This window comes from Cryptosporidium muris, genomic scaffold, assembly GCF_000006515.1.
Source record: "Cryptosporidium muris RN66 scf_1106632353999 genomic scaffold, whole genome shotgun sequence".
Classification (NCBI taxonomy): Eukaryota; Apicomplexa; class Conoidasida; order Eucoccidiorida; family Cryptosporidiidae; genus Cryptosporidium; species Cryptosporidium muris.
This window is the reverse complement of record NW_002196571.1, coordinates 494,747-514,697: the sequence shown is the minus strand read 5'-3', so window position 1 is coordinate 514,697 and position 19,951 is coordinate 494,747. Positions and strand designations below refer to the sequence as shown.

Genomic DNA, 19,951 nt, shown 5'->3' with positions numbered 1-19,951 from the left:
AAGTATTTCATATAGAACTGAAGCAATAAATACCCCCAATCAACTCAAATATATTAAGAATTCTATATTAGTAAACTTTTAGTATACCTTATTACCTTTTTTTGTCATGTACCATATATAAATACGTACAAATATTAAGTTCTCACAGAATCTTTAGCGGTAATATTAACCTAAAAAGCGGGATATAGAGTACCGAAATTAGATGTGCAGAATAAGTGAAAGTACAGAGGAGATCAAATTTGAATTTTAGTCACATAATAATAACCCTAAACAAGAAATAACACTACTTTATGCCTACGATAAAAGTAAGCAAGCAAAGCAAGTCCATTTACTAATGTATGGTATTGGATCTAATATTGTAATTACATTGGATAAATAAGGATCCATTTTTGTATGAGAATTCCCATCAAGAATCATTTTTATTCTTATGTCATCTAATGGCATACGAGACAAGATTTGGATGTCTGAATCATAGTTCCCACCCTTAAATAATGGTATTTGACTATTTTTCATTTGTAATAGTAAAGCAGTTGAGGATACAGGAAATATATTCGATACATTTATCAATCTCCTATTCACAATATCTTCCACAACTCTTGTAAATAGAATATACTTAAGATAGCTATATTGAAGTATATCTGTAATATCAGCTTTGATATTTTGGAGTTCTTCGATTATACTTTTCCAATAACTAAATATATTTAGAGTAGTCTCATAAATATCTGCATCATTTAATGCACGTGGTCCATGCTTTAGTATGGAACGAAGATTACACGAAAATTCAATCATTGCACATGATAGAATAGATAAATATGAAGACAATAATATAACTTGACGAATTCTAGTGGGTAATTTGATTATATTTGCTAACCTTGTAACTTTTTCAGTATATATAATCTTTCGTTGCTTATAATGTGATAATCTAGAGATTCTTCCAGGTTCCTTATGTTCTATTATAAAAGAGAGTATTGGAATATCTTTTGTAATGAAATTTATCTCAGATTTTACAAATTGGTTGGTATCAACAAATTCACTAATAAAATTTGGTGAATATTGAATATCATCTATAGACCAAAATATAAGTACATTAAATATGAAATATGGAATATATGGGGGATTAATAATAACTGGAAACTTGATTAATGCATTACAAACAAAGTCATATTTAAGCTTAGAAAGTTCCTCAATTAACTGAATATCTGATTTTCTATTCAACTTGTTTGAAATCCCACTAAAGAGTAAAAATATTAATTCTAAAAAGCTATTTAAGTCAATTACTCTGCTATCTTTAGCTTGTATATCATGATTAGCTATAGTTGTATGAATTTCTTTAATTAGATTAATAAATTCAGTAATATGAACACTATCTAAATCCTTCATCAGTTTATAGACAAGGCACTTCCACTTTAAAATATATTCAGAAGGCTCACATAGTGATTCATATCTATCAAATTCGTTTGTAGAAACTAGTATATTTGATGGAGATGCAGACTTGCAGTATAAGAGAGCTTCAATTAGCATTACACGAGGTATAGATAAATTCTGTTGAACTTTTGTACTCATTACATGTTTATATATATCAGATAACTTTGAATAGATCCTATTTACATTATTCTCATCTGATAAGACATTATTTTGGATAAATGATTTGAAATTTAGAAGAAGTTCTTGAGGAAACAAAGATTCTTTTTTAATATTATTTATTTCCAATATTTTAGATGAGTTCTTTAATCTATCAAACTCATTTTTATCAGTGCCTGGGTTAGATAATATGCAACAATTCCAAATAAATGGTTCTACAGTGAGGAGATCTAACATTGACTTTGGCCAAATATTGTAAGAATCAATAATACCCTTTGAGGAAGAAAAAGACAACCATTTAAGAAGATTTCCTTTAAATATGGTAGAGCTATTATTTTTAGAATCCATATTCGCGGAGTACTCTAAAGAATCACTTTGATCTGAAAATGAAAAACCAAAATCTACCACATTTCTTAATTTACCAAAATTATTTTTTTCGTCACTATTCCACCCATCAAGTTCCTCCATATTATTCAGGCCACATTGATATAAGAATCTGCAAATTAATAACATTGAAAAAATACCAGCTCCTTCAGTTTCCTTTTTAAGTAATAAATTTAAAGACTCATTCATCATACATTCAATATAAGTAATAATCTCATTAGGATCCTGAATAAAATCTTTATCTGATTCTTTATTCAAATTTATCATCTTTATTATTCCAAAGAATACTACAAATATTGGCTGAGAACTTATATTATTATATATATTCGTTGTTAATGTTGTCTCAAAATTTGATAAATAATGAATTTCAGGTGTTTTCTTGTTACAAGTATCGCTATTAGTACCACTTTTCCTTACCAAATATAAATTATACAATATACGATACATATATACTAAAAATGCATGTTTATGCCCCTCTGGCTCTATTCTAGTTAAAGCATATTTTAAAATTGGTTCTAATGAAGCAGCTGTAGCTTTTTTAGAGTACTTTGCACTTAAAGCAAGTTCTGATTTTGTATACTCATTTAAGTACAATTTATATATTATATTGGCCTCTAGCTGAGCTAATCCACGCCACATTAAGAAAGAATACTTATTTATCCTTAGACCTAGCATCAAAATAGAACGAGCAGACTTTGCATTCCCACTTTGAAATTCTCTATCAGCCATTATTATCCAAATTGTAGCACTAGTTGGTAAATTGCGTAAAGCAGTGATCATATTCCTTTGTAAAATTCTTGAAGATCCAGATTTTAGACAAAAATCGATGTACTGTAACCACAGTTTCTCATCATTTGGATATCTTCTTAAGGCCCTTTTAAAAATAAAATGGATTATACGAATAATAGAGTAATCTCCAATTGTCCGTTTTTTCAGACCTAATTTTCTAGTCCTTGCAAATCTTATTCTCTCTAACTCATATTCATACTCTAGATACTCTAAAAAGTCACCTAATAAAGGAGTTCTAGATGCTAACTTATATTCAAAGTCCCGTCGTCTCTCTATAATATTACGAATTTCAGTACCAGAAAAGACTTCTCTCTTACCTAAGTCTAGAAGCTCAGGGACCATATCTTCTAGTACCTTCTGTACTTTGTCTGCCATATCTCAAGTGCTTTTCCCAGATTTAATCAGTAAGCATCTACTTTCTTAGAAATGTAAAAATAATAAGTAATAATCAAAAGTAGACCCAAATAACTTATAACCACCAAAAGGCGCGGGCGCCAATTTGAAAGGAAGGCTATCATTTTTCTTTTATTGTATTTATAAATACTAAGCTATGCATGAGACAAGTGAAGCATGAATAGCCTGCTTTTTTAGATTAAACCCTATGAACAAAAATTTTGACATCTCTAAAGTCTCAGAATTTAGTGGTACTACTTCAAATACCTTTCCAACTCCTTGCAAAGCATAATCTATTATCTCTTGTTTATCTTCATCTTTATAACCTTTAAAAATACCCTTATAACGAACTAAAGTTCCTAATTTATTATTAAATTTTTCAGAATCCCAAACAACAAGAGCTATAAATTTTTCTATAGCTTCTGGGCTAAATATATAGTGCTGAAATGTGAACATCTCATTAGAAATATAATTTACTGGATTTATTGAGCTTATAGGCATAATTTCGTTTATAATCTGGAATCTATCAAATTCTGATGATATTGAATTTATATTAAAACCATTTATATCAAAAATCCAATCTATTGGTACACTAGATTTAATTGCCTTTGATATCTCAGCAGTTGGATTTATAAAATGAATAATCTTTTCTATCGTAGAAAGATCACTATCACTATTGTTTTCATTAATATCTAATAAATCAATTTTATTCAATATTATTTTGTTAGCAGCTATAATTTGCTTTATTGTTTCAATTACTAGTTTAGGATATTTATTTTCAGTTATATTTATATCATCATACTGATGCATTAAAAGATTAGATAATATCCGAGTTTTTTCAGTAATTAATTTGTTATTTGTCTCAATACTTAATTCTATAATATCTTGGATATCTTTATTGGTTAAATTAAGATAAGACTGTATATTTAATGTATCAACTACTGTTATAATACCATCTAACATTACCTTACTTCCCAATTCTTCATCAGTCCAAAACATTTCGACTAAAGGCTCAGGATCTGCAACTCCAGTTGTTTCAACTAGTATCTTATCAAATCTTTTTACAGAAAGTAAGTGATCAACTGCTCTTATTAACTCACCACGTACAGAACAGCAGACACAGCCATTTGGTAATTCATAAAACTCCTTAAATAGTTGGCCTTCAGAATCCACTATTGTTGGGGACTCAATACCCATCTCATCTGAGAACTCATTTTGTATTATAGCTATTTTCTTAGTAGTTAATGTTTTTACAATATGACGCAGTAAAGTTGTTTTACCAGATCCCAAAAATCCTGTAACTATAGATACTGGTACCTTTGTCATTCTTATATTTCGGACCGAAGTCAATTTAGTGGGTTCGAATTATGGATATTTATTAATTGCAATAAATTACCCTTATAAGTACCCATTACCAATCTTCTATTAGCTTCATATTCTTGAACTAATAAGCGTAATGGCGGGTTTAATTGTTGGACTATTATATTAGAAAAGATTCTTTATTTAAACTACAGTTCTCTCACTAAACTACCCAAGTTTATGCCAAGTTTATATCAGGTTTATATTCAATGGAGATAAATGGAATAATAACATCTAGTTCAACTTTAGGTGATAATGTTACATTGCATGGAAAAGAATCTAAACCTATATCAGTATCTCATAATCCAAGTTTGGATCCAAATTTAACAATCTCAAAGAATAATGTAAACTTAAATAGCTCATCCAGTACAATTACAAATACATATAAAGGAAATTCTGTAAGTTTTGCATCTAAATTAACTACAGTTCCAGGTCCAATAAGACCAGAATATGGTGGAAAAGTAGCTACAAATAATGAAAGTCAATATAACATAAATAGATCTACTCCTTATGGATCAAATTCATTAATTCAAACTAAGCCTGCAGCTTCTGCTCATATATTCCGAAATTTTAGGATATCTAAGCATTGTAAACGTTGTGGTTTAGGGAATTCTATTATTGTATATGATTCAAAGTCTGGTTCAGAGATTTGCACTCGTTGTGGAGTAGTTGTAGAGGACAGAGTAATTAATGAAGAACAAGAATGGCGTTCATTTTCAAGTGATGGGAATGATGGAAATTCTAAATCACGTGTTGGATCTACTAATGATGTATGGCTAGATGATGGAACAGATTCACAGCTAGTTGTTGGAGATAAGAAATTAATGAAAGCTATGCTTAAGCACTCAGGTCAAGCCTCTAGTGATAGATTAATTAAGGAAGTATTCAGCCAACTTAGGCTTATAGCTAGTAACTTTAATCTTCATGACAATATTATAGAGAGATGCAAGGAAATAGTTAAGGAGCTGAGCAATTTAAATATATTAAAGAGTGGGAAGAAGTATACATTAGCAATTGTATATATTGCCTGTAGGGAAGAAGGTGTATCTAGAACTGTTAAGGAACTTTTAACTTATGATAGAAGTGTCTCAGAACGTGAATTTGTGAGAGCAATTAATAAGCTTAAAAAAGATTTACCAAGAAAAGGTCCAACATTAAGCTCTTCTGCAGCTGAATTAATGCCAAGATTTTGTCATTACCTTCAATTATCACATGAGATTGTAGGAGTTGCTGAATACGTCTGTAGAACAGCAGAACAATATATAAATAAAAGTCATAGACCTAATTCACTTGCTGCAGGTGCCATTTATTTTGTCTCTAATTTGTGTAATATACAAATAGATATGAAAAGTGTTGCTGTTGCAGCTAAAAGTGGTGAAACCACAGTTAGAGGTGTATATAGGGAATTATTACTCATTGGTAATAAACTCTTACCAAAGGATTTTGTACCAAGGCTAGATGGTGGTATTGAAACACTAAAGAGACGTACTAAGATATTAGACTGAAAATATATTGAAAATATATACATAAATTTGTCGTATAAATACTTAGCTTCACATCATAATACTAACACCTGAATTTTATTTCATTACTTCATAATTATAATATAGTAAATTATTGTCTTATTTCTTTTCTATTTGTATAAATATAATTTAGTTACAAAGTATATTTTTTAATTTTTGGAATTAATTTTTAGTTTATATTTATAAAGTATTTTGAGTTGAGGAATTTTTTTGAAACTTTGTAAGCTGTGAGATTAATAATTTTTATATATTTCTAATATTTATCTCACTTTCTCAAATAAATTTATATTTATGAATTTGGAGTATTTTCACTGAATATATTATATTTTATGAAATTACTAAGTAATTTCAATAAGATCTACTCTGATCCTTTCACTAGTATACATTGGAACTAATGCATCTGTCAAATTCCTAGATATTTGTTGAGCTCTCATCAACTGATCTTTTGAAGGAGCATACAAAAAAAAGGAAATACCAGTCTTCATATTCCCATTTCCAGAATTAAGGAATAAGTATCCTAGTATAGGTTTTGCGAATGGTCTTTCCATAGTATTTGAAGACAAGATCAAGTGAGGTAATTCTCCAGAAAGAGTTAATCTAGAAAGCTTTCTAGGATCAATTGGATGATGAGATGGGTGGTAAGGGAATAGACTTCTTTGATATAAAAATTGGCTAAGAATTATATCAAGTAATGGTAATTCACTTCTAGTAATCATTGAATTAGCCATTGGAGCCACTACATCTGAAGATGTTATATAAATTTTAAAGTCATTAATAAAAATTTGACATGGGTTTGTTAACCAATACATATTTGAAGGAAAATTCAATTGTGTCAAAGACTGCTCTAGACTAGGCTGAGGTATTGGATATGAATGTCCTATATCATACTCAGAAGGAATAATGTAAATTTTAACTTTCTCATTACGCTTTGCAAATTGAGATATTAAATTAGAAAATAAATTTCGATATATGCTTTCAAAACTTAAAAATGATCCCGTATCATGATTATATAAGTCTGCATTGTTTATTATTTCATTTCTTGCATCTAAAAATGGGCCCATTAAAATCAAAACATGAGGCTTTTCCTTAGATACATAATCTAATATACGTGTCAAATAAGAAAAATCAAGATATTTATTATTAGTGAAAGGCCCAGAAAATACAATACATTGAACAGGATGTTGACCCTGAGCAGCATATAACTTAGTTGAATTTGATAATTCCTTAAAAGTTACCTTAGGTGGTTGTGGAGGCAGACCCCCAATAAATTCATCAGCAGTAAAACAATATTGTCCAAACTCATTTATCTCTGAATTTCCAATAACTGCAACTATTTGACCTGGATATAATGTGATATCTTTAATAGTGTTTCTAATCCTGAGTTCACAAGTATGACCACCACTTCTTTCTCGACTTCCTATTAATAATATACTTTGCTCATTCAAATGACTCTCATTATCACATGCAATTTGACCTAGAGTCACGACCTTTTGTTTTCTACTTTCTCCTACTGGGATAATAGGATATTTTTCACCTGATTCATCTAACCATGAATTTGAACATTGAGATATTATCATCTCAATAAGATCCTGGCATCTTTTGCTTATAGACCTACTGTAAATTTCAAAATCAGAATCAAGCCATAAGCAATCTTCAGTAATAGAATCTACAAGATTTTCAATGTAGTACTTAGTACAACTCTTATCTGTTAGACAGCCTTTCCTCGCTACCAAGTTCTCATTATAAATGTTAGCCAAAACTATATTCTTTTCTATATTATCCTTGTTATTATTTTCAGATTCATCTAAAAAAGTCGTTCCTACAGAGTAACTAGTTATACAAACACTCTTAGCCAGATAGAAACACATGTTTTTCTCAGAGTCATTTTTTATTCCCTTACTATTCTCAATTGAAGGTTCAATAACTTTTCGAGCTGATGGTCCTACTCTTAGATTTGATGTACTTTTTGAACTTGATTTACCTAAGTATTTTTCAACATGGTTTAAGAATTTTTGAGGATTCTTTAGTGGATCAGATTTGTATATAGCTTCAAAACTTTCTTTGTAATTGTCATATTCATCACCAAGTAATCTTTGTATCCGTTCAATTGTACTATCTCCTTCAATTGAAGACATTAGAGAAGCTGAAAAGTCATAAATGTATAATATACCAGCACCAATACTTCCCACAATGTGTGAACAAGCGCCTTCTAAATGTATCACTGTGCCCATAATAGGTTTTGTTGTAATATATTTAAATAAAAGTGGTTAAACCTAAATTATGTCAAGTCATAGTGCAAACAATATTAAAAATCTAGTCCACATTAAACTATCTACTATTCTATATAAGCTAAGCAAGGATGAATCTAGCTTACTATATTGAAGATTAAGAGGGGAAATCTAGTTCGTCTCGTAGCTATGGAACTTTAATTAGTTTGGTTATACTATCTAGGTATGTAGTATATCTGGGAGACAATTTCTATTATATTACTTTATCATTGTACCAGCTAGAATCCTTCCCCTTTTTCATCTTAAAAGGGACAATTTAAATTTTTTTAAGATACCATTTGTTATTGACACTTTATTTATACTTTAGTACTATCTGAATTTATATGGTAATTAATTTTCCGAATCATTGCTAAAACACTTATTCGGTAAATGCCTCTTAAGTTATATATATATCATGTGAAATTACTGCTATAAATTTAAATAGGTTAACCCTATTCTATATTAAGAAGTTGGCTATTTCCCGCCTGATATAGGCGGTCCATGATAAAGATTCCTTTGGAATTGCTGAGGGGTACTTATAGATGGCGTTGAAGTCTCATTAGCACTGTTGCAGTGAGTGTTTTGATTGGCTGATATATTAACCACTAATCTAGTTACCTCTTATTGCCTATACTTTTTTTTCTATGATTATTTAGGAAAGTAATGCTGATAAGGTGTGAGAGTAAAAGTACTCGTGTTAAAGGTTTATCCTTTCATCCAAAGCTACCGTGGATATTAGTAAGTTTACACAATGGTATAATACAATTCTGGGATTATCGTCTGGGTAGTCTTCTAGATACTTATGAAGAACACGAGGGGCCTGTTCGAAGTGTGGATTTTCACGAAAGTCAACCTATATTTGTATCTGGTGGTGATGACTATAGGGTTAAGGTATGGAACTACAAAGAAAGACGTTGTTTATTCACATTGATTGGCCACCTAGATTATATAAGAACTGTTGAGTTTCATAAAGAGTATCCGTGGATATTATCTAGCTCTGATGACCAGACTATGAGATTATGGAATTGGCAAAGTAGAGCATGTATAGCAGTGATTACTGGTCATAATCACTACGTCATGTGCTCTAAATTTCATCCACATCAGGATTTGATAGTATCTGCAAGTATGGATCAATCTATAAGGATATGGGATTTTACAGGTTTAAGAGAAAAGACAGTAAAGGGTCACTCATCACTATCTACATCAATATCTAATACAATGCCAGCTCACTCTGATATGTTTGGTGCTAATGATGTAATTTGTAAATTTGTACTGGAAGGTCATGAACGAGGTGTAAATTGGGTCACATTTCATCCTACTTTATCTCTTATAGCTTCTGCTTCAGATGATAGAACAATAAAATTATGGAGGTATAGTGAAACCAAGGCTTGGGAAATTGATACCTTGAGGGGACATTTTAATAATGTATCTTCAGTTATATTCCATACAAGTAAGGATTGGTTATTATCAGATAGTGAAGATAGGACCATTAGGATTTGGGACTTAACCAAGAGAATACCCTTACATACATACAAGAGAGAAGGTGATAGATTTTGGGCTATAGTGAGTCATCCAACAAGTAGCCTTTTTGCTGCTGGTCATGATTCTGGGATGATGATATTTAAGCTAGAAATGGAGAGACTACCTAGTGATATAATTAGAAGTATGAGACAGGTCTGGTATATCTTTGACAAATACTTATATATGTATGATATAAAGAATAACACAACTACATCTATAATGCCTCTGAAAAATCCTAACTTAACATCAAATACCTTATGTCCTTATCAATTATCCATAAATCCTTATAGTCCGAACGAGTTGTGTTTTGTTATATATTATAAGAAGGACTTTCTAAATGGATCATCTGGAAATATAAGCTCAGCTCCAACTACATCTGTAAATAATACATGTAACTCTTTAATTACATATGATATTGTAACAACTCCAATCTCTGATTGTAGTTTATATGACCAAAATTTATCTAGTAATATGACTTGGAGGAATGGATTATCTAGTGTAATTTCACTTACTTTTATTGCTAGGAACCGTTTCATTGCTCTAGAAAGTGGAGGACAAACAATTTCAATTGTCTCTCTAGAGGGTGATATCCTCAAACGTTGGGACTTGCCTTGGATAGCTCAAAAGTTATATTCAGCATCATCTCAGCAGCATGTAATAATCCAGTCAGATGATGTATTATATTTGTATGATATTAATCAACGAGATATTTCGGCTGAATTAGTTATTTCTAACATTCAGAACCATCAAGTTGCGGTTATAAATACGAAAATGAGTCCCAATGCACCTCAATGTTTGTCATTCATCTGTGGAAATCCTAGTGATCCATCAAGTTTAGGTACTGGTATTAGATCTGTAGAATGGAGTACAGATAAAAAACTCGTAGCTATTGTATTCAAATACAATATTATTTTTGCTGATTCAAAACTACAGATTTTAGCTATTTTCACTGAAAATCTTACAGTTAAGTCAGGAACTTGGCATTCAACTCTTCCATTGTATATATATACAACTTTGGGACACATTAAATATGCTATACCTACATTAAATGAACGTGGAATTATAGAAACTGTTTCAGATGTATTTTATATACAATATTTTGAAGATTCAAGAAGTGATTTGGTTACTCTAAATAGATTTGGCAAGATCCAAATTATTGAAGATATAAATTTACATGAGGCATTGTTTAAAATCTCAATATCTAAGCAACAGAATAACATAATATGTCATATTGAACGTGGAAATCTCAAGGGATTATCAACATTAAATTATTTAACACAACATGGATATCCTGAAATAGCTATTCGACTTGTGGAGAATCCCATTTTGAAATTTTATTATGCTATACAATTTGGCGAAATTTCTCAAGCATATGATATATTATCCCAATTACAACATAATTATAGTGGAAATAACAACTCCTTTGGTATAAGCACTAATGGGACTACATATATATCTAACAACTCTCTTAACTCATCTCATAAGACAATTCTTCCAAAATTGAATAGTAATACTCTACTGACTATGTGGAAAAGCTTAAGTCATAATGCTCTTACCAATGGATTTGTTAATATAGCTGAAAAATGTCTTCAAGTTGTAAAGGAACTTGAACAATTAGCTCTACTTTATTATGTTATTGGTCAACGTGAAAATTTGGCTAAACTAGCAAGAATATCTGAGAAACAGAAAAACTGGTCAAGGAAATTCCATATTTCTTTGCTACTTGGTGATATTGAAGAGAGAATCTCAGTCCTTCGGAAACTTGGTCAAATTCCCCTGGCAATTGCTACTGCTTATACTTATGGTTTTCATGATCTACAACAGGAACTGTTAACTGTATATAAGGAGTCTTATTGTATAAATGGCGATCATTCTGAATTAGTAAAGGAACTTGAAAGTGTAGTTTCTAATTGTTCCAATAACCTTATATCTCCTTGTATTCCAATATTAGGAGCTAAAAACCTTCCACATGGAGATATAAATTGGCCTATTATTAAAAGTCAGACAAGTCCTCATAGAAATGATCAATCTGAGCAAATAGTTGAAAGTTATTCTAAGGATATAGATAGGGGTAATATAATTAAATCAGCTAGTAAACAAACCATACCTAGTGAATGGGATATAGATAATATTGATGTACATGATGAATTTCCAGATCAAACAATAGATCTAAAGGATTCAAATTATAGTGTTATTAATACAGTTGATAAATCACATGATTATTCAGCCCCTAGAGATAAAGAGGCATTAGGAATATCAACTGAACAACGAATTTTATCTTTACCTAATAATTTACCTACAACAATTTCTAGAAATTCAATTATTAATCTTACTATTGGAGGTAAATACTATGATTCATTAAGTATTTTACAGCGTAAGCTTGGAGCTAAAAATTTGAAACCTTTTTATCCAATATTTAGAAGCATAGTTTTAAGTTCATATTATAACCTACCAAGTATTTGTAGTAATATCTCCTTATCCTTACCTTTTATATCTTCAGAAAGTAAACTCTTCGGTAATCAGATTTCAGATCATGTTGAACCAATGATATTATATAGTGAATCTGCAATACTAGATATTATTAAGACTGGTCAAAAGTTTGTTACTAATGGGAAATTTTCACAAGCCTTGAAAGTTTTCCAAGAACTTATATTAATAATTCCATTGATTATTGAACATCATATATTTTATTCTAGAAGTACTGAACAATTTAAACAATTATTGGAACTCTGTTCCCAATATGTTATTGGGATGAGACTGGAGCTCAGTAGAACAGAAATGCTCACTTCTTGCTTTGATCAAAATGACTCAAATATTATTATTCGTAATCTAGAACTTATATCTTATTTTACTTGTTGTCATTTACAACCTTTACATTTATCTCTTGTATTAAGAAGAGCTATGGGTATAGCATGGAAATACCAAAATTATATAACTGCTGCTAACTTTGCAAAGAGATTACTAACTATGCAAAATATTGACGATATTGAGAAGACTCAAAAAATCCTTTTAGTATGTGAACAAAAAGCAACTGATCAATATTTGTTTAACTTTGACCCAATCAAAGATGTTGATCATTTACTATTATGTTGTTCCTCTCTTAAAAAAATTGACCCCCAAGTCCATAGTTTTGTCAAATGTCCAGTTTGTAATTCAACCCATTTGTCTGAATTCACTGGCTCAATTTGTTCTAACTGTGGTGCCGGTGAAATTGGACTTAGAGTTTTAGGTATAGTATAAATTTCTCCGTAACACCATTTAGGTCATTTTACATAACAAATTAATGGATTACCTTTAAACCAATACTATTTCTGCTCTAGATACTCAATAATCCTCTTATTTATTTAATTAATATTTATATCATACACTCTCACAATCTCCCAATAGGATTATATTCTACTTAAGCTGTCACTATTATCCTTTTATTAGGACTAGGAATTATTATTAATTAAAAATTACCTTAATATTTTGACTATGAAATACTAATAAGTAAATATCAATGTATTTTTTTAACATACAAATAATTATGATAGTGATCTTAATTGATATTTTACTTCTAATTGTATCCAATGGGTCAATATTTATTGAATTCTAGCAATTATAATATTGAAGAATATTTAAATCTACCTTTGGAATAAAAATATCACTTCATATTATAAAACTTCATTAACTTGTCTTATTATTTACTTAATAATAATTTTAAGATATATTATTATTTAACAATAAGATAAAGTAGATAAATTTATTTGTTATAATTTATGTAGAATCTTATGGATATATATCAGCAAATGTAAGCGTATACATTCAATTATCTCTACTATTTAGCATTAAATAATATGACAGACATATAAAATATTTCTACAAATCATATAGGAATTAATATAAAACTGTTTGAGTGAATTCTTGCATCAGGGTGCAAAAAGAAAAAATACATGCAAAAGGTACCCCCCCCTTAAGTAGGCGCTAGCGCCTAATATATGGGTGTCCTGCAAATCAGTTTAGTAAATTAGTTCTTTATCATAATTTTAGGCTGTACCTATTAAACTAGGGCTTACAATCATTCATTTAAAGAAATAGTAAGACCTTTTTAAGAACTAATAATTTTCTAATTTAAATCGAATATCTCAATATAAGTTATATATTTATTTTAACTTATAGACCTTTTAAATATTGGAAAATAACTTTCAGAATCTTAATTACTATTATATATATGAAATTATTTAAATAAATAACTTTATATTATTGTTTATGAAATAAATTAGTCACCAGATGAATGATAACATTGAACTAGAAGATTTTAGCAGAGATGTTGTAATACCAAAGGTGACTCCACAAAATTTTGAAGAAGTTAAGGATATTAAACAAAGAAAAAAAAAAAGGGACGCTATTTTTATAATTGAAAACTTGTTTATATTAATACGCTGCTTCTTTGGACTATATGGTTCTTTTGTAATGTTTGATGTATATAGAGACTCAAAAAAATCTCCAAAGTTGGAACAAGTAACACAAATATCATTGCAATCTACAATAATCATTTGGTTCTCTATTGTTATTACTTGTTTAGGTTTAATTATACATTCTATTATGGGCATCATAAATCATGTATTTAATGAAATCATTGACAAAAATAATATTAAAAATGTAGCTCTAACTTTTGATATACTGTCTATATGGTTTCCATTGTTAATTTCATGTCCTTTATTAGCTTTTACAATTTGCAGAGTAGTAGTAGGGTGTATTATCCCAATCAAATATAATGTATTTGAAATTAATACAAACAAATTATTGTTTAATTCAGTGTTATCTACCTCTCTCCTTGGTACATTTGTAATTATTACTTTCATTATTCAGTTCCCTGTAGTATATGGACATCTATCTCTAGGAACTGGGGTTTCAAAAAAGTTAGCAATATTTTATTACTGTTTAGCATTTATTGGATGTATTACAATAGCATGTGCATCCTCATTATATACATTTTATAATGACAGTGTCATTGATACAATGTTGAATAATGACTTGAAGTCACAAGTTATACTATACTATCAGACAACAGTTGGAGTTTCAATCTCCTCAGGAATTACTGCTCTATTAATTGGGTTATTAGGATTTATAAGTGCAGTAATATGTAGTAAAATCCTAATATTTGTTACATCAATTATAACATTCTATTCACTTTTCATTTTTATTTGGTCTTGCTCTTTAGCTTGGTTTGGAAATAAGTTGATTAATCTATTCTGCACAGTCGAAAATATAATACCTAATATTAGGACCGAATTCTATAAAGACTTTATTATTTTTAATAATTCCTGCAATACTAAAATTAATTTTTATATTGTTGCTGCAGCAATTATAATCCAGTTAGTTTTAGCTATAGTATGTGTGATATATGGTATTGTCATACTTACAAATAAAATATTTTGGAATAAAAAATAAATAACCCAATAATTATTTATTAACTATAGCATTAATCTAGACTTTCTAATATTTAATAAAGTTTCAAGCCTAGCAATTGAAACATAGAAGGGATATTGGGAGATTTTATGACACTTTCTAACTAGTTTTACTTCTTTTTTATATCATATTATTATATGAGGTCTTCATATAAATTCATCTTAAACTTTATCATAGTCTAACTTCCCTTCTAATTTCTTATTTTCAGCTAACTTCCTAGAAGCTTTGTAGAAATCTTCTTCAATAACATAATCACGCTCAGCTCTAATAGCAAACATCCCAGCTTCTGAACAGACATTCCTCAAATCAGCTCCATTAAATCCATCACAAAGCTTGCAAATAGAATCATAATCAATATTATCCTGTTTAGAGAGTTTTTCAGCATGAATCCTAAGAATTTCAACCCTAGATGTCTCATTAGGTAGTGGAATTTCAACTTTCCTATCTAATCTCCCCGGTCTTAACAAGGCAGGATCTAATACATCAGGTCTATTAGTTGCCATAATAATCTTCACAGCTCCCAATTCATCAAAACCATCTAGTTGATTAAGTAATTCCATTAAAGTTCTTTGAATTTCACGATCTGCAGATGTACCTTGAGAAAACCTCTTACCTCCTATAGCGTCTATTTCATCCATGAAAATAACACAAGGTTGATGTTCTTTTGCATATCCAAACATTTCACGGATAACTCTAGCACTTTCACCAATATATTTATCAACAATTGCAGAAGCTACAACTTTCATAAAACTGCAACTCATAGATGATGCCATAGCTCTAGCTAACAAAGTTTTCCCGGTTCCAGGTGGACCATATAACAAAACTCCTTTGGGAGTTTTAATTCCTACTCTTTTGAATAATTCAGGATTAGTTAAAGGTAACTCAACCACTTCACGTATCTCACGAATTTGTTCATTTAAACCACCAACTTGAGAATAGGTTACACTACCTGGATCTTCATGTAACATATTATATACCATAGGATCTACTTCACGTGGTAATATCCGCATTATAGTTAATGTTGTTGCATCTAAAGCTACTCTTGTACCAGAAACTAATTTTTTCCGATCTAGTTTAGATCTACATCCTACTACATATCTAGGACCTGTTGAAGCCTTCACTATGCATTTCTCATTATCAAGCTGACGTAAGACTTCCCCTATTATTTGACCTACACTCTGCAATGCACGCAGATTTTCTTCGGTCTTCTCATAATTCTTACTCAATTCCTTTATTTCGAGCCTCTTTTTCTTAAGCTTTACTTCTAAGTCTCTATGTTCACGAACTTTTTGTGCATAAGTTGCTAGAGCACGACTATGTTCATCTTCAGAGCTCATCCTTCAATTGATATTTTAATTTCACACACCTCTAAGCTTATATCCTGTAAAGTGCTAGGTCTATCTTTAATTATATCTCCTCAGGGATATAAAACCTTCAATTACTACTCTACCCTCAAAAAATTGTCCCTCCATATTTGGCGCTTGAAAGTTATTTTTTCTGTCTATATTCAAATTTGCTGGCCTTCCTTATTTCTTTGTATCTGATTATAATGTAATTTAAATAATTAACTAATTACTCTAAAATAGAACCTAAGTACCCAATACCTATAAATTATAAATAAATCCCTTGTAGTTTTGAAGACCTCATAATAAGTAGACATATTTTCATACTAAAGGATAATCTAATTTTTTAATCTTAATTATATATTATACTTTACTAGAGTTAAATAGCTTAATCTTACCTATCACTGAAATTGAAACATCTATCCTTAATAAAATTAATAACACAAATTGCTAATTATTGGTTTTAGCTTTGTAATAATATTACAAATTAGATAACAAGAGAAAAATCTAAATTTTTTTAAGGAATGAAAATATAGTAAAGGGAGGCATATCTTTTATAAAATATATTTAGAAACTTTCACTATATATACTAATATATTATTATATCCTATATTATATTTATATTATATAATACCAACTTATTTTTTTAATATGTATATTTCTAGATCTTACTTTGTATTTTAAAAAGAAGAGTTTTATAGATTGTATACTATAATATTGTGAATATTATAAATTAAATTGCAACATTCTCACTATATAATCACTTTTTTTTAATAGTTTTGAAGTTACCTTTGCTAAATATTGAATCAAAAGTAAATTTCAGTTTTATAAAGAAAAATACACCTAAAATATCCCAAACATCATAATTTATATCTTAAAATTTAAAATACAGATAGAGAATATAATTACAAAACAGACTGGCGATTTCGCTTTCGTTCCAAATATCTCTTTCTAGCTAGTTCGATTTTATCATTTCTAATTGTTTGTATATAAGATACTTCTTCAGTACCGTAGTCTGCTTGAGCTTCATTGATCCTCTTATCAGCTCTCAAATTTGAACCAATACATGTATCTATTATCAATTGTTTATTATCAATTTCTTGTTTCAAAACTTCCTCTTCCTTTATAGAACAGAAAGCTTTAGATTCTTTATTCACCGTACGTGATGGATTATATGAAGATTCTATTTTAGATTCATCTTTTAATCTTTCAGTTATCATTGAAAATAAATGTTTACTGAAATTTCCAAGAGACTTCTGTTCACAAAGTTTATTCTCTTCAGAAATTTTATCCTCTAGATATTTTCGTTCTTCAAGTACTTTGCGGTATGATGGAGTAATAAATATTTCTACTCCACTAGATTCATTCTCAATCTCTCTTTGGAGTTTTTTCTCTTGGGTTAGTTGTCTCTCAACCTTCCTTCTATTAGCTAAGTTTTGTAATTTCGTGATATACCTAGATTCCAAAATATTTTGACTTTTATAATTTTTTGAAGAATCTTTAGATAACGTAGGATTTCTATAATTTGAAAGGTCTAAATATTCATTATCAAAATCCAATAATTCTGGCTGTTCCTTAAATAACTCATGAGCTTTTTTATACTCATTTATAGTGCTCTGAGATAATTCATTTATCCCTTGATTATCCTCTGTATCACTAAACTCATCACCAAAAGGAAGTTTATGTGTAGTATCTTGAGATATTACATGAGATTTTCTCAGTATAAATGAGACTTTATCTCTTTTATTCATCGAAATTAGCTAGTTGGTAAGTAGACCTTATATAGCGCTCTATTTTACAATATCTTGATTTAGATATATAGATCTAGAAAATATCTTAAGTTATTGCTACGCAATATCCAGTAATTGAGCCATCATTTCATGTCTTGAAGTTACTACTGTAGGTTTAAATATAGTTTTTGATATTTTTCCTATATTATTATAGTTTGTAGTAGGCTCTATTAGATTAGGTAATGGAGCGAGTGGAAGTGGAGGAATTGATATTCTAGCTTCTTCACATAAATCACTAACAACTCCTTGATCTACAAGATTATCTATCTTGTAACTATAGATATTTTTTACAGATGAAGGTATATTTTTAAATTTAGTTTGATTAGGATAATCAATAGGCTGTGATTTTTTTCTTTCCTGTTTAACTTTTGATATATCAAAATGTGTATCCAGACTTTCAATGTTTTTAGAATCATCATATAAAGGTCTATGTCTTGTATGAGTATGTTCCGACCGTAATTTATATATCAAGCAAGTATTATTAGCACTTTTATCTGGTTCTAAGAACCTATCTACTACATGATTCATAGTTTCATTATTTGATCTATTTTTGGATTCACAAATTGAATTTTCTTGTTTATTCTTAATTTGTCTTTCAATTATATTATACTTATCTATAGATTCAAAACTTTCATCTTTTTGTAAATTACCAAGGTCATTACAAGTATTTTCATCATTTGAATCATAAGTTTCAGTCTTAATACTATATAAACTTCCTTTGTGACAAATCTCTAAAGGTTTAATATGAGCAAAGAGTTGTGTTCTTGGCTTACAATTCTTTTTTTTTGAATTAAACTTAAATGATTTTTGGTTGTAGCTATCTAATTCAAATTTTGATTTTGTTCCTAAATATTCAGGAATTGTTAAATTTTTACTGGATATCAAAGATTCTTGTGTAGATAGTTTGGGGCAAATATATTCTTCTTCAATTAAATTAATACCAGTTTTACGGAGGGTATGCTGTTTAGGGGGACTTGGTAAAGATTGAGATACGTATGTCATTGGATATGGGTAAACTACTGGATATTTTATTTTTGCAGATTCAAATGAAGGTTTCGAATATTTTTTATACTTTGAAGAATTTAAATATACACTTTCAGATTTTGTCATTATATTATCTTTGTAAAACTCATCTTTATATTCTGTGTCATCATACTCTGATAACTGTACATTTTCTAAATTTATAGAAACTTGATCAATTTGAGATAATTTAGAAATTGAAGTATCATTATAATTAAATTTATAATGAGACTTATCTTCTTTAAAGATAATGCTTTTAAGCTTTAATTCCTGTATAACTTGGCTAAATAGATTTTTAGATTTAATCTCATTTTCCATTTTTATTTATTCCATATGAGGATTAAGTTATTTGTATATTAATGAACAAAAAATAAATAAACAAATTCTAAAATAAAAATAATGAAAAAGCCTAAAGGCCTAAATATTCAAAATATTAGAAGCCAAATTACAAGAAAATACCACAGGTGTGTACTCAAAAGTGCATTTCCAGCGGGTCGATGTGTGACGTTCCAAACCTAGAAAAGAAATAA

At 29.3% G+C, this 19,951-nt stretch overlaps 9 protein-coding genes across 9 annotated transcripts, besides 9 other annotated features; 3 read left to right on the top strand and 6 right to left on the bottom strand.

Annotated features, from left to right (window-relative positions):
- Positions 1–294: 294 nt before the first annotated feature.
- On the bottom strand, positions 295–3,129 carry CMU_024810 (uncharacterized protein; the record flags this gene model as incomplete). Its single annotated transcript, XM_002139788.1, has 1 exon — positions 295–3,129. One exon carries the CDS (start codon positions 3,127–3,129, stop codon positions 295–297), a length of 2,835 nt encoding a protein of 944 aa, XP_002139824.1.
- A 168-nt stretch (positions 3,130–3,297) lies between these two features.
- On the bottom strand, positions 3,298–4,473 carry CMU_024800 (cobW/p47k family protein; the record flags this gene model as incomplete). The annotated part of the gene is made up of 1 exon (XM_002139787.1): positions 3,298–4,473. One exon carries the CDS (start codon positions 4,471–4,473, stop codon positions 3,298–3,300), a length of 1,176 nt encoding a protein of 391 aa, XP_002139823.1.
- Positions 4,474–4,715: 242 nt separating this feature from the next.
- Positions 4,716–6,011, top strand: CMU_024790 (transcription initiation factor IIB, putative; the record flags this gene model as incomplete). Its single annotated transcript, XM_002139786.1, has 1 exon — positions 4,716–6,011. One exon carries the CDS (start codon positions 4,716–4,718, stop codon positions 6,009–6,011), a length of 1,296 nt encoding a protein of 431 aa, XP_002139822.1.
- A 90-nt stretch (positions 6,012–6,101) lies between these two features.
- Positions 6,102–6,216: a sequence feature (AT_rich).
- Positions 6,217–6,261: 45 nt separating this feature from the next.
- Positions 6,262–6,293: a sequence feature (AT_rich).
- Positions 6,294–6,367: 74 nt separating this feature from the next.
- Positions 6,368–8,164, bottom strand: CMU_024780 (DNA polymerase epsilon subunit B family protein; the record flags this gene model as incomplete). The annotated part of the gene is made up of 1 exon (XM_002139785.1): positions 6,368–8,164. One exon carries the CDS (start codon positions 8,162–8,164, stop codon positions 6,368–6,370), a length of 1,797 nt encoding a protein of 598 aa, XP_002139821.1.
- Positions 8,165–8,959: 795 nt separating this feature from the next.
- Positions 8,960–13,057, top strand: CMU_024770 (coatomer alpha subunit protein, putative; the record flags this gene model as incomplete). The annotated part of the gene is made up of 1 exon (XM_002139784.1): positions 8,960–13,057. The coding sequence occupies one exon, from the start codon at positions 8,960–8,962 to the stop codon at positions 13,055–13,057; it is 4,098 nt and encodes a 1,365-aa protein (XP_002139820.1).
- Positions 13,058–13,153: 96 nt separating this feature from the next.
- Positions 13,154–13,178: a sequence feature (AT_rich).
- Positions 13,179–13,253: 75 nt separating this feature from the next.
- Positions 13,254–13,275: a sequence feature (AT_rich).
- A 218-nt stretch (positions 13,276–13,493) lies between these two features.
- Positions 13,494–13,577: a sequence feature (AT_rich).
- Positions 13,578–14,009: 432 nt separating this feature from the next.
- Positions 14,010–14,078: a sequence feature (AT_rich).
- An 8-nt stretch (positions 14,079–14,086) lies between these two features.
- CMU_024760 (uncharacterized protein) lies at positions 14,087–15,250 on the top strand (the record flags this gene model as incomplete). Its single annotated transcript, XM_002139783.1, has 1 exon — positions 14,087–15,250. The coding sequence occupies one exon, from the start codon at positions 14,087–14,089 to the stop codon at positions 15,248–15,250; it is 1,164 nt and encodes a 387-aa protein (XP_002139819.1).
- A 179-nt stretch (positions 15,251–15,429) lies between these two features.
- On the bottom strand, positions 15,430–16,605 carry CMU_024750 (26S proteasome regulatory subunit S10B, putative; the record flags this gene model as incomplete). Its single annotated transcript, XM_002139782.1, has 1 exon — positions 15,430–16,605. The coding sequence occupies one exon, from the start codon at positions 16,603–16,605 to the stop codon at positions 15,430–15,432; it is 1,176 nt and encodes a 391-aa protein (XP_002139818.1).
- A 345-nt stretch (positions 16,606–16,950) lies between these two features.
- Positions 16,951–16,979: a sequence feature (AT_rich).
- Positions 16,980–17,194: 215 nt separating this feature from the next.
- Positions 17,195–17,271: a microsatellite.
- A 245-nt stretch (positions 17,272–17,516) lies between these two features.
- On the bottom strand, positions 17,517–18,362 carry CMU_024740 (uncharacterized protein; the record flags this gene model as incomplete). Its single annotated transcript, XM_002139781.1, has 1 exon — positions 17,517–18,362. The coding sequence occupies one exon, from the start codon at positions 18,360–18,362 to the stop codon at positions 17,517–17,519; it is 846 nt and encodes a 281-aa protein (XP_002139817.1).
- Positions 18,363–18,458: 96 nt separating this feature from the next.
- On the bottom strand, positions 18,459–19,739 carry CMU_024730 (uncharacterized protein; the record flags this gene model as incomplete). Its single annotated transcript, XM_002139780.1, has 1 exon — positions 18,459–19,739. One exon carries the CDS (start codon positions 19,737–19,739, stop codon positions 18,459–18,461), a length of 1,281 nt encoding a protein of 426 aa, XP_002139816.1.
- Positions 19,740–19,786: 47 nt separating this feature from the next.
- Positions 19,787–19,822: a sequence feature (AT_rich).
- Positions 19,823–19,951: the final 129 nt, after the last annotated feature.